Genomic DNA, 14,479 nt, shown 5'->3' on the forward strand with positions numbered 1-14,479 from the left:
TCCACGTCCATGGGTCGTACATATAAATTCTTTGCCTTCTCCATTTCTCATACTATTCTTAACCTTCCCCTGTCTATTTTGTACCAACCATTTAGGCTTCTTATTCCTGGTACCTTTTCCCTTATTCTCCCTGCTCCTCCTCCTTGCTAACTCTTTGTGATATCTATTTCTGTGATTCTATTCCTGTTCTAGTTGTTCGCTTTGTTTTTGTTTTTTTTTAGGTTTGGTTGTTGATAGTTGTGTTTGTTGTCATTTTACTGTTCATAATTTTGATCATCTTCTTTTTCTTAAATAAGCCCCTTTAACATTTCATGTAGTAAGGGCTTGGTGATGATGAACTGCTTTAACTTGACCTTATCTGGGAAGCACTTTATCTGCCCTTCCATTCTAAATGAAAGCTTTGCTGGATAGAGCAATCTTGGCTGTAGGTCTTTGGATTTCATGACTTGGAATACTTCTTTCCAGCCCCTTCTTGCCTGCAAGGTCCCTTTTGAGAAATCAGCTGATAGTCTTACGGGAACTCCTTTGTATGTAAGTAAGATTTTCTGGCAGTTCTGGTTATTTTTTGTTTTTTAAATTTGTTGTTTTTCTTCATTCAGTTGTACGAGGAGGCAAAGTGTATCTATCTATGCCTCCATCTTGGCCAGAAGTTGCAAAATGTACTTTTGAATTAGCTATCCTTACAAACTGAGCTTTGTCAGTAACTAAGGGAAAAGGCAAAATATTGATCTTAAGGCATATAAAAGGTACAAATCCCTGCAGAGGAAAAGCAAGTGCATATTTTGTGTTTGTCCAAATGCTCAAGTTTCTTTCTGATTCTAAGAAATGACCCTCAATTTCCAAATGAGCACATCTGCTCACCAAAATATTTCTACATTAAAAACCTCCAGGAAGACATCTGGCACAGTTTTTGTTTTTGTTTTATCCCAAATTACCTTGGTTTTAATTTAATTTTTGTCAACTGGAATTCCCTTACGAAGAAAGTAAATTTTTCAGTCTTTAAAATAGCAGGATCTGAGAGATTAAACCCTATCATCTTGCTCCATTTTAATGGCACATATTCCAAAGCTGTAGCTTATCTATCACAATACATTAAAAACTATGCTGCAGTGCTGATTTAAAAATGTATACACTTTATCCCTTTGTGTATGTAATACTGTAATGTAATTATAATAAAGGCCCCTTTTTCTTGCCCTTTCTTCAGAACACTTTTCTTTCACTTTAATTTGTCTATTGTTTCCCTGTATGGAATCACCTTAATATGATGGAGTTAAGAGAAAAATATTTAAAACTTAGTTATAATCCCTACAAAAACTGTATGTTTTAGGTCACTTTTTTATTAGTTGAAAATACTGGTTAATGACCACAATGACCCAATGGTCTAGGAACCACCTCCAGTCATATGAAAAAAAAAAAGGTTTAAATCTCTTACCAGGGAAATTATCCCCCCTAAAAGTACTTCTATTTTTCTTTGACTAAATGTTTCTCATATTGCAGAATCACTTTAAATAGAACTATCACACTAAAAATGAATATTTCTAATGGTTACTTTGATCTTGCCTGCTTAATTATAAAACTAAGCTATATCTTGTCTATCAGCATCATTGGAAATATATAGAAGGAATTAACATAAGCAAAATTTCTATCCAGACTAACCACATTTCTAGCAATACAGCTGATCTGTTCAAAGGAATTGTTTTCTTTTCCCCTCTTTGGAAGAGCAATAATGTCTATGGCTTCAGAGTAAGAAATGTCTCATCCCCACCCCCTCCACTTTGCAGATGATTACACATCTCAGTCTTAACAACAGGTTCAAAAGAAAGATCCTTGACTGAACAAAAAGGAAAAAGGACTCATGGACATGGACAACAGTGTGGTGATTGCTGAGGGGAAGGGTGTATAAGGGGACTAAATGATAGTGGGGAAAAATACAATAAAGATTACATTAAAAAAAACAAAAGCAAGATCCTGCATCACTTATTCTGGTGTCAGAGACTGTGAGACACTAGTTTCAAGCTACTGATACTTATCAGATTACCTTAATATAACAAAACTGGACACTCAAGTTAGATAAACTGATCTACCCACAAATGACAATGCAAAGCAGATGAAAACATTAGTCTCACCCATACCAAATCATCATTTAAAACACATTAAAACCATAAATCAATAAAATAACTACTTTAAAAACATTTCCAAGAAATAAAGCCTCATTACATACAGTCATGTGGTTAGTCATGAGATACACACTTTTCCAAACTGAATGATTACTACCAAACGGACTAAAGCAAATTTAAATTATAAAAGAGAGGAGCATTCTCAGTGAACATATAGCAACATTTTATTAATTATTTCTAGCAGGTAAAACTTGTATATTTCATTTGGACTACTTTTTGTTATACCAAGCTTAAAGGGACTCATTAAATTACTGAAAAAGGAAGAGAAGACCTAGTGATAAAGTAATTCTAAAGTGTCAATACAGATTCCAGTCCAACCTCTATTTATGTTAAGGTCATTAAGAATTTTTAAGTGGATGTTGCTATTTACACATGTGTGTGCACACACATGCATGCATGCACACATCTCATTTACTTGTTTCTTTTTATAACTTTGGATAACACAAACAGTGTATTTAAGATGGAAAGAGAAAAGGCAATTAACTTCTTAAGCTTTTTAGATCACTTCCAGTATGATATGTCACAAATTACATCAGGGTTTGTAAGCTTTTATAGAGAAATACATAAATGTTTGTCCAAGACAAAAGTGATATCTCATTTTGGTGGGAAAAAATAAAATTCTCACCACTGGATGACAGTTATAATGCTAGTTAATGATGCACTTGCTACCTAAGTCATATGAGAATTAGGTTTTTTCCTCAAAAGGTACATAGTGGCAAATATTTTTTAAAGAAACATGAGTACAGATATCTATCACTGAAGTATTTCAATGGGAGTAGCAAGGAAGGAGAAACAATGAACCTCACTGTCTTCTTTTTTTTTTAATTTTAAGAAGAAGACTCTTTTTATCTAAACTGTCAACATAAAGAGGGTTTTAGAAACTACCAAAATTTGGAAAACAATCTGATTCATAATCAAATGACTACTGGGCCTCCAAAATGGAAATGGGGTAAAGTGAAATAGTAACAAAAATTGTGATTTGAGCAAAACGAAGGCAATAACAAGAAAACAATTTGGGGCTAAACAAAGATACCACATTAAATTAGATTGTGAAAGATATAAAACTCAAATCACCTTTGAAATCAATCTTATCTGGAAGGAGGAATACAGATAATGGGAATATATAATTTTCCTAATAAAACAATTTTGCTTCAGTGCAAATGTATAGTCAAAAAAGAAAATGTCTCATGTGACTTAGCAGGAACAGTTTCCACAGCCCTTCACACTGTTCACAATTTCTTCTTGTAGTTTCTTCCTTTCCTCTTCTTTGGACAGATTTTCTTTCTTTGCTTGCCATTTGGGGTTATCACGGCCCTGCGCATAGCTGCTCTGTGTGTGCCACATTTCTGAATAGATACTGCCAGGGTTAGCAAGTAAACCATGGTGGGTACCACGTTCAGCTACTTTACCCTAAAAAAAGCAAAAACAAGAGACATATAGAGAAAGGCCATAAAACTAGCAAAATAACTGAAAATACATAATATCTTCTAACTAAGGACTTAAGGGTTTTGAAAGATTTGCATTTGTTAAAATACCGGTCCCAATTCCTCACCCATGCTGTAAGTGGGAACATTCCAGGTAGGAATGGTTTCTTCACTGGTGAGCTATCCGTTCAGTGAACAAACAAAAAGCTATAAAATTCCACATAATGTAAACTGTTTCACTTAAAGCCAATAAAATTTTAATGTCTAATTTTACATTTTGAAGGGCAGAAAAAGAATATAAAAATTTTAAAGGTGATATTTTCTATAATCAACATTTAAATCAAAATCACTGTTATTTATATAGAGATTTAAAAGAATTAAAAATAATATCCCCAAATCCTTATGTGTACTTTGAAATAAAAAAGATTTCTCCATGGAAAGTTTCATTTTTCCAGTAGCTATTTGTGTTAACAGTGGCTATTAACTTAACCTTGCAGAGATTTGGTACAGATTCCAAACTCTTATTTACAATTAATTGGTCTCTTGACAGCTACTCTTAAAATATGCTGACGAACAAAAGGCATTCTGTCACTTTTACTGATATTCCTGGTGACAGGACCTTTACAAATACATTGTTAAGCAAAATAACCAAAATTTGTGCCCACTTCTGAGTGGTCAATTTAAGGCTCCTCTTTGATTGCTGGCTAGGCAGTCTCAGAAAGAACTATTTTGCTCAGCTATTTCAATTTTTCTGGATCCTAAAGAATGTAGTTCTCAATCTTAGTATGTGGAGACCGTTTCACTGGCACAAAACTATCCATGGATTTCATATTTTATACTTTTCCATTTATCACTGTCAAAAACAAATAAAAATCCTCAATGGAAACATCATCAAAACCTATTAGAATAAGTGGAATTATTTTTATGGAAACATCAAGGAAGCAAATCACAAATAATTTTTGCTACAATGAAATGTACAAAATATATTTTAAATTATATTTGTATTAAAGCATAAATGCACATAGCTAAAAAGTCAAGTAATATTGCAAAACTTATAATAAAAAGAACAGCCTTTTCCCTCCTTCTCTGCACATGAATATCTCCTTCCTACCCCAAAGTCATAGCTATTTCTTCTGGTACTCACACACACATATACATGCATGTACACAGAAACACACAAATGGTTGTCAACTTATAATGGGGTCCTGTCCTGATAACCCCATTCTAAGTTTAAAATACTGTAATTCAAAAATGCATTTAATATACCTAACCAATCAAACACCATAGCTTAGCCTGCCTACCTTACATGTGCTCAGAACACAATATCCAAAAGAATGGGCAACATAATACACTAGAGCATCAGTTGCTTACCCTCATGATGGCATGCCTGTTACTAGCTCAAGATAAGATCAAAATCCAAGTTCAAATATGGTTTCTACTGAATGCATATGACTTTTGCACCATCGTGAAGTTGAAAAATTGTAAGTTGATCCACTGTAAGTTGGGACTATCTGTATATATGTATCACACATATACATACATGAGATTCAACACTCATAGCATCTCACATTCTCACTGCCTCCTTCTTCACTCTCCTAATAACTGGTTATATCATAGATGTTGTTTAAGTTAATATGCAGTTTATCTTATTATGACTATGTAAGTATTACATGTTGAGTCAAGTACTATGATTTACATATTTTTTCTATATGCTTTTTCAGTCTTCCTGGACTTAGTAAGTACCTTGTTTTTTCACTTACTTAGTTCTCTGTAAACTTTATCCCAGAATTAAAAAACCTGACTGAACACTACTTTTCTCATAATCAACTATATGAGGAAATCAATTAGTTCAACTCTCCAGCACCCCTAGAGATATTCCTCTTACAGCTTTTAGGATTTTTTCTTTATCCTAAATTTTGAAATGTTATGATACTATCCATGTCTTGCTATCTTTTCTTTTCCTTTCCATTCATTGCAGTGGTTACTTGGTAGGTACCTTCTAAATGGACATTCATTCTCTAAAGTTTTGGACATACTGGGTTATTACTTCTTTGACAATTTCCTCCCATTTTTCTGATCTCTCTATAACTACCATTAGTGGGATATTGGACCTCGCAGGCTAATTCTCTCATTTTCTTCTTTTTTAATTGTTGTTCAATTACAATTGTCTCCATTTTTACCCCACCATGCCCCCTGCCTCACCCATCCCTGCCTCCCACCCTCGAACCCACCCCCTTTGGCTTTATCCATATGTATTTCATACATGTTCCTTGATGGCCCCCCCATTATCCCTCTCCCCCCTCCCCTCTGGTCACTGTCAGTTTGTTCTTTATTTCAATGTCTCTGGTTGTATTTTGCTTACTTATTTGTTTTGTTGATTAGGTTCCACTTACAGGTGAGATCATATGGTATTTTTCTTTATTGTCTTTCTCTTTTTGTTCTACTCTTTGGAAATTCCCTGGACTTTATTTCAGCAGTGACATTTTTCATTTCCAAAATCTCTTGTACTCTGGTTGCTCATTTATATATTTATTTATCACCCTCATTTTTAATTTTCAAATGTTACAATAATAATAACAAAATATGAAGGTATATATATACTTCTCCTAGTTTAGCAAATGTGAATATTTCCATATTTGATTTCTCTTACTTCATCCTATCTCTAAATTCATAGTATTTTTGGTAAATTCAATACTATCTCTAAATTCATAGTATTCATAGTATCCTATCTCTAAATTCATATGAGGATGAGTTACATATATCACTACATGTCAATGCTAAATATTTCCCTAACATGTACCTCCTAAAATAAGGTATATTCTCCTATATGGCTGGAATATAACAATATCACACCAAAGAAATATATATAAAATGTATAGTCTATATCCAGATTTCACAAATGGTTCCAATAATGTTCTATCTTAAAATATAGTTTATGGTTTATACTACTACAGTTGTCCCAATTTTCAACCTTTGCCACCCTCCACTGGGCATCTCCCATTCCCTCCAGCAATCCCCCCTCCTTACTTCATGTTCATGGGCCATGCCTATTAGTTCTCTGGCTATTCCATTTCCTATACTATTGTTAACATCCCCCTGTCTTTTCTGGACCTACTAATTTGTACTTATCAATCTCTGTACCTTTTCCTCCATTCTCCCCCTTCTTCCTCCCAACTGACAATCCTCCAAATAATCTCCATCTCCATATATCTATGATTGTTTCTGTTCTGCTTGTTTGCTTCATTTGCTTTTTAGATTCAATTGCTGATAGTTGTAAAATTATTGCCATTTCAATGTTCATAGTTATGATCTTCTTTTCCTTAAATAAGCCCCTTTAACATTTCATATAATAAGAGCTTGGTGATGATGAACTCCTTTAACGTGACCTTGTTAAAGAAGCACTTTATTTGCCCTTCCATTCAAAATTATGGCTTTGTTGGACAGAGTAATCTAGGTTGTAGGTCCTTGCTTTCATCACTTTGAATACTTCTTGCCAGTCCCTTCTAGCCTGCAAGGTTTCTTTTGAGAAATCAGCTGATAGTCTTATGAAAACTCCTCTGTAGATAACTCTGTCTTTCTCTTGGTACCTTTAAGATTCTCTCTTTATCTTTAACCTTTGGCATTTTAATTATGCTGTGTCTTTGTGTGGTCCTCATTGGATCCATCTTGTTTAGGACTGTCTGTGCTTCCTGGACTTGTATGTCTATTTCCTTCACCAAATTAGGGAAGTTTTCTTTAATCATTTTTCAAATACATTTTCAATTTCTTGCTCTTTCTCTTCTCCTTCCAGCACCCCTATGATTCAAATGTTGGTACGTTTGACATTGTCCCAGAGGCTCCTTAGCCTATTCTAGTTTCTTTTGATGTTTCTTATTGTCCTGATTGATTTTTTTCTTCACGTTCCAAATCATTGATTTGATTCTCAACCTCATCATTCCACTGTTGATTCCCTGTAAATTTTTCTTTATTTCACTTATTGTAACCTTCATTTCTGCATGGGTCTTTTTTATGCTGTTGAAGTACCCAGTAAGTTCCTTGAGCATCCTTATAACCAGTGTTTTCAACCCTGCATTTGATTGTTCATCTCCATTTTGTTTAGTTCTTTTCCTAGATTTTATTCTGTTCTTTCACTTGGGTCATTTGGCCTTGTTTCCTCATTTTGGCAGCCTTTCTGTGTATGTTTCCACATTTTAGGTAAAGATGCTTTGACTCCCTGTCTTAGTACAGTAGCCTATTGTAGAGAAGGGCACTGGTACATTGGATGGGGTGGAGCCTTAGGTAATCATCAGGGTGGGTCAACCCATATGAACCAGGTTGGTGGAATCTCAGATATGGTGTTGCTGCTCTGTGGCTCTGTGTTGGGGAGGGCTCAGAAGGAACAATGTTGCTGCCTGGACTCTGGAGGTTTTTTTTCCAGGAGGAAGCTGCCCCATGGCACTCACCTGATGCCAGATACTTGTTTCTCCCTGTGTGCCACTGATGCACTTTCAGTTGCTGTGTGGCTACTGGAGCCCAGAGAGAGTGAGTATTCATAAGTCCTAAGACCACTGTGGGCCCTTTAAGAGAAGACTACTGAGAATCCTGAAGTTTCTTTTGCTGCCCTAACCCCCACTGGTTTTTACAGCCAGAAGTTATGGGAACTTAAATTCCTGGCACTGGAACCCTGGGTTGGGTGGTCTGGTGTGGGGTGAGATCCCTCACTCTTGAAGCCTTCCTGATTTTTATCCACCACACATGGGTGTGGGACCACCTATTCTGCTTTTCCCCCTCCCACCCATGTGGATGAATGTGATTCCTTCAATTCCTTGGTTTCCATACAGCTCAATTTTCTGACAATTCTGGGTGATAGCTGTTTCATAATTTAGTTGTAATTTTTAGTTGTAAAAAAACACACAATTTTCTGTGTTTCTGCAATGAGGTGAGCTGTGTTTACCTATGCCTCCATCTTGACTGGAAGTTCAACAATGTTCTTTATATACATATATTTTTTTCAGCCAGAATTTAATCAGGATCCACACATTGGATTTATAATCATCTTAGTCTTTGCAGGTATGTATATGACACTGACATCTCTAAAATATCCAGGCTTGTTTATTTAAAGAATGCCCTTTAGATTGTATTTGTCTAACAGTTCTTGATTATTAGATCCAAAGTAAATATTTTTGGTAGAAATACAGTACAGGTGATGGTGTCCTCTGTGAATTATCTCAGGAGGTAAATGGTGTCAATTTGCTCCACCATTAATAAAATTGTTTAATCACTTGGTTAAGGTTATGTCTAGCAGATCTCTACTTTAAAGGCATTCTCTTTGTAATTAATAATTAATCTGTAGGTTACATTTTAAAACTGTGTGAATAATCTATTCCCCAATATTTTTTTCACCGTACGGTTTTAGCAACCAATGATGATCTTCACCTAAATCAGTTATTACAACGGTTGTTGGAAAATGTAATTTTTCTAAATTTATCGCCTTTTCAACATGTATTAGTTAGCATTCTTCTTAAAAAACACCTTTCCCTTTCCCCATGATACTTTTATTTAAAGTATTATTATGGAACTATACATTAGTTTTTATTTATTATATGGTAATTTATTAGTATCATTATTCTTTTTGATGTTCAAACTATCCTACATTTGGCCAGTGGGAGCTCATTCAACATGGTTCCTGTGTCCTTGTTATATATCTCCATTATTTTCACTGCCTCAAAGATAGAATCAGCCATTCATTTCTCTAAGGAGTCTTGATTCCTTTTGATAAGAAATAGTACTTAGTGCCCAAGACCTATTTGCTAGTATTATTCACTGCTACTGCATTTCACTGCTTCTAGGCCATTTTAGTAAATAGAGTAAGGGAATTTTTTAAATCACAAATTCATATTAATAATTCTTTCCCAATATAGTATCACAAGGGTCCGCCTCTTTTTCTCCCATTCTGAATTTGTATCTTTCTCCTCTCAAGTGAGACCTGTTTCCAAACATTAATATATTTACTCATGTACTCAGTCTTGTAATATACATTAAAATTTCAAAATGACTACTATCATATTTTGAGTTACTTATGTCCATATATTCCACTAGAGTAAATAATCAGAATAATATAATCAAAAATTAATTCTAATTTTTGTACTGCATGGTTATGTTACAGTGTGTTATGCACTTTGTTTTATTTTAATACCTTTTCAGTGGGCAACTATCATTTGTTCTGCTTCTGAGTTTTTGCTTTGCATTGTTTTTTATTTGTTTTACTTTTTCAGATTTCATACATAAGTGAACTCATACAGTGTTTGTATTTCTCTGACTTATGTTACTTAACATGATAGCCTCTAGGTCCATCATGTTGTTGCAAATAGCAAGATTTCATTCTTTTTCTACTGCTGAGTGGTATTCAGTTGTGTATATATGCGTGTATACACACACACACATCACATATTTATTCACTCATCTTTAATGGACACCTAGGTTGCATCCATATTTTGGCTACTGTAAATAATGCCAAATGAATATATGGATGCATATATTTTATCAAATTAGTATATCTGTTTTCCTTGGATAAACACACAGAAGTGGAATTGCTGGTTCATATAATAGTTCTATTTTAATTTTTTTGAGAAATCTTGATACTGTTTTCCATAATGGATGCACCAATTTATAATCCCACCAACAGTGCATGGATTCCCTTTTCTCCATGTCATTGCTGACACTTGTTAATGGTTGACTTTTTGATAATACCCATTCTGAGAGGTGTGAGGTGATTTCTCATTGTGGTTTTAATTTACATTTCCTTAATGATTAGTGATGTTGAGCATGTTTTCACATGTCTGTTGGCCATCTCTATGCCTTCTTTGGAGAAATGTCTTATGTCCACTGACCATTTTGACTGGGTTATTTTTGTTATGGAGTTGGATGAGATCCTTATATATTTTGGGTATCAACATGTAATACGATAAATCATTCACAAATATGAATGAATATATATATTCATTCATCCCAGCTATATCTATATTTATACAGTCTATTTTAAGCTGATATGCATTTAAGTTCAAACACATCCTAAAAGCACCAGCCTTTTATTCCCCACTCCAGCACTTATGTTTTTGATATATTGTATATCTTTTTGTTTTATGTATCCTAATTATTTTTTGTAGTTACAGTTAATTTGCTACTTTTGTCTTTAACCTTCATATTAGCTTTTAAAGCTAATTCACTGCTAATTCTCTATTTGCTTTTACCTGTCAGATTTTTTCTTTCTTATAGTTTCTTATTTCAGGTTATGACCTTTTCTGAATAAAAACCTTTTAAGATTACTTGTAAAGCCAGTTTAGTGGTGATGAACTCCTTTGTTTTTGCCTCCCTGGAAAACTCTCTCTCCTTCCATTATAAACAATAATTTTGCTAGGTATAGTATTTCTAGGTTGTAAGTTCCTTTCTTTCAGCACTTTAACCATTCCCTGACATTCCCTTCTGGCCTGTAAAGTTAGTGCTGAGGAATCAGCTGACAGACTTTTGGGGTTTCCCTTGTATGTGACTTGTTTTCTCCTGCTACCTTCAAGACCATCTCTTTATCCTTAAATTCTGCCATTTTAATTACAAAATGTCTTGGTGTGGGCCTCTTTGGGATCATCTTGTTTGGAACTCTTTGTGCTTCTGGGACCTGAATATGTTTCCTTCACCAGATTGGGACTTTTTTCAGCCATTATTTCTTCAAATATACTCTCTCCTCCTTTTTCTCTCTTCTCCTGGTATCCCTATAATACAAATGTTAGTGTGCTTTATGTTGTCACAAAGGTCCCTTATACTATCCTTATTTTTGAAAATTATTTTTCTTTTTGCTATTTTGATTGGGTGATTTCACTATTCTGTCTCCAGGTGACTAATCTATCCTTTTGTATTAAATCTGTTGTCAATCCTCTGTAGTGTATTTTTCATTTCAGTTACTATATTCTGTATCTCTGACTGGTTCTTTCTTATATTTTCTAACTCTCTGCTGAAGTTCTGAGTTTCTCTACTGTATTCTCAAGTGTGTTGTACACCCTTACAGCCATTTCTTTGAACTCTTTATAAAGAAATTACTTATCTCCATTTCATTAAGATTTTTTTTCTTGGAACTTCCAGCCAAGATGGAGGCATAGGTGGAAACACTGTGCCCCCTCCCACAACTAAATTTAAAGACAGCTAAGTTTTAGAAACAAAACGCAGCCAAAACAGTGAAAACTGAACTGTAAGGAAGTCCGACAACAATGAACCACTCAGCCAGATGGGTAAGAGAGGCGGAGGCAGTGGAGGAGCGGGGACGGACTGGAAAGATTGGTCCTACCGACCCAGGAGCGAAGGCAGAGGTGGTTGGTGGATCCCAAGTGTGCGGTGGCCATGGGCGGACCAAGTGAGGGCACAGGGCAGCTGGCTGACTGCGGTCACACATTCGCACGCAGATAAACCAAGTGAAGGAGAGAACAGTGAGACAGACTGCTCAGGCTAGGGCCCCAGCAGTGGGAATTAGAGCCTGAAAGCACCTACTGGAAAGACTTTCTCGGGGTCAAGGGGCCAGGAGAGGCTCCCAGGCTCACAGAGTTTGTTGGAGAGACCCACAGGGTCCTGGAGAGTACACGGGCCCACACACCTGGGAACCAGCACCAGAGGGGCCCAATTTGCTTGTGAGAAGCCGCAGAGGGGACAGAGATCTGAGAGAGAGCGGAGCGGAGCAAAGCGCCAATTTTTTTTTCCTTCTCTGACCCCGCCCCCACATACAGTGTCACAATCCAGCAACTGGGTCGCCCCGCCCTGGTGAACACCTAAGGCTCCGCCCCTCAAACATAACAGGTGTGAGCAGACCAAGCATTATGGCTCAAGAATAGCTCAAAGCCCCAGAGCCTATAATTCTAAGTGACCAAGAAATAGCCAACCTTTCAGATACACAGTTCAAAATACTGGTGATCAGGATGCTCACAGAATTGGTTGATTTTAGTCACAAATTAGAGGAACATATGGAGGCTAAACTGATTGAAATGAAGGGAAATGCACAGGAAACCAATAGTAATGGGAAGAAAACTGGGACTCAAATCAAGGGAGTGGACCAGAAGGAAGAAAGAAATGACCAAAAAGAAAAGAATGAAGAAACAAGAACTCAAAGAAATGAGGAGAGGCTTAGGAACCTCCAGGACATCGTTAAACATCCCAACATCCGAATTATAGGGGTACCAGAAGGAGAAGAGGAACAGCCATGAGTGGAAAACGTATTTGAACAAATAATAAAGGAGAACTTCCCCAACCTGGCAAAGGAAATAGACTTCCAGGAAGTCCAGGAAGCTCACAGAGTCCCAAAGAAGTTGGACCCAAGAAGGAACACACCAAGGCACATCATAATTACATTAGCCAAGACTAAAATGAAGGACAGAATCCTAGAAGCAGCAAGAGATAAGGGGACAGTCACCTACAAAGGAGTTCCCATCAGACTGTCAGCGGATTTCTCAAAAGAGACCTTACAGGCAAGAAGGGGCTGGAAAGAAGTATTCCAAGTCATGAAATCCAAAGACCTACATCTAAGATTGCTCTATCCAGCAAAGCTTTCATTTAGAATGGAAGGGCAGCTAAAGTGCTTCTCAGATAAGGTCAAGTTCAAGGAGTTCATCATCACCAAGCCCTTATTATATGAAATGTTAAAGGGACTTATCTAAGAAAAAGAAGATAAAAATATGAACAGTGAAAGGAGAGCAATCTCACAGTTAATAACAATCACACCTAAAACAAAAGCAAACCAAGAAGACAGCTAGATCAGGAGCAGAACCATAGAAATGAAGAACACATGGAGGGTTAGCAACAAGGGAGTGGGAGGAGGAGAAGGGGGGAGAAGGGGCAGAGAATAAGTAGCATAGATGGTAGGTAGAAAATAGACAGGGGGAGGGCAGGAATACTATGGGAAATGCAGAATCTAAAGAACCCATGACACATGGACATGAACGAAAGGGGGGAAAGGTGGAGGAGGGGCGTGCAGGGTGGAGGGGAGTGAAGGGGGAATAGAACAACTGTAATGGCATAATCAATAAAATATATTTTTAAAAAGATTTTTTTTCTTGGTTTTATTCTTGTTCCTTCATTTGGAGCATAGCACTCTGTCTTACTTTGTTTGACTTTCTCTGTTTGTTCCTATAATATAAGTGAAATAGGTATCCCTCCCAATCTTGAAAAAGTGGTCTTCTGTAGAAGTGGACTCTGTGTAGACTGGGTGCAGGTTGATTTTGGTAGGCTGGTTCAAGTTGGGCCAGATGTGTGTGGCACTAGAATTTCAGCCTGGCCAAGAGCAGGTTAGGGGCAGGGCAGTCTGGTGTGCACACATGTGTGGTAGCTCCCTTTTATTCTAGCCCACTGACTGGAGTCATGACAGGACAGCCCTGTGGGCATATGAAGCAGTGTCCCAATGTGACTACTGCAGTACCCTGTTGGACCCACTGAATCAAGCTCCAAGTCAAGGGTAGGGCTGAGTATGCACATGAAAGCACTCTGTTGTTACTGTTGGAGCCATCTCTGGGTAAGGTGGCCAGGAATGCACTAAGGTGGCCTTGTAGGTCCATCAGAGCACATGGATAGAGTTCCCACCTGCATTATCCAAGTGGAGGGAGAGGGAAACAATGGCACTCAAAGATTCCTCCTATCCTGGAGCGTTTCCTTAGCTCCTAGAGCAGTCTCACCATTCCCCAATCTTCTCTGTGTGGTGTCTGTCTCATTTCTTGTGCAAAAGCTGTTTAATTGGCCTTCGGTTGTCTCGGGAGGAACTGCTGTAAACATCGGTGTACACCAGTGTGTCCGAGGGAGAGGGTGAGCTCACTGTATTCCTATGCTGCCACCCTAGATCCACTTCCTGCTTATGCAATTATTTTCATTTCT

The 14,479-nt window shown here is 36.8% G+C and overlaps 1 protein-coding gene across 1 annotated transcript in view; it reads right to left on the reverse strand.

Annotated features, from left to right (window-relative positions):
- Positions 1 to 1,161: 1,161 nt before the first annotated feature.
- The window catches only part of ABCB7 (ATP binding cassette subfamily B member 7), a 103,773-nt gene continuing 90,455 nt past the window's right edge, over positions 1,162 to 14,479 (reverse strand). Inside the window, exon 15 of the mRNA XM_037038602.1 lies at positions 1,162 to 3,587. Within this exon, the coding sequence (XP_036894497.1) occupies positions 3,372 to 3,587 (216 nt within the window). The 3' untranslated portion in view covers positions 1,162 to 3,371. The remainder of the gene's footprint in view (positions 3,588 to 14,479) is intronic.

Source organism: Sturnira hondurensis, unplaced genomic scaffold (assembly GCF_014824575.4).
Source record: "Sturnira hondurensis isolate 20B ecotype Veracruz unplaced genomic scaffold, ASM1482457v3 Scaffold0024651, whole genome shotgun sequence".
Taxonomy (NCBI): domain Eukaryota; kingdom Metazoa; phylum Chordata; class Mammalia; order Chiroptera; family Phyllostomidae; genus Sturnira; species Sturnira hondurensis.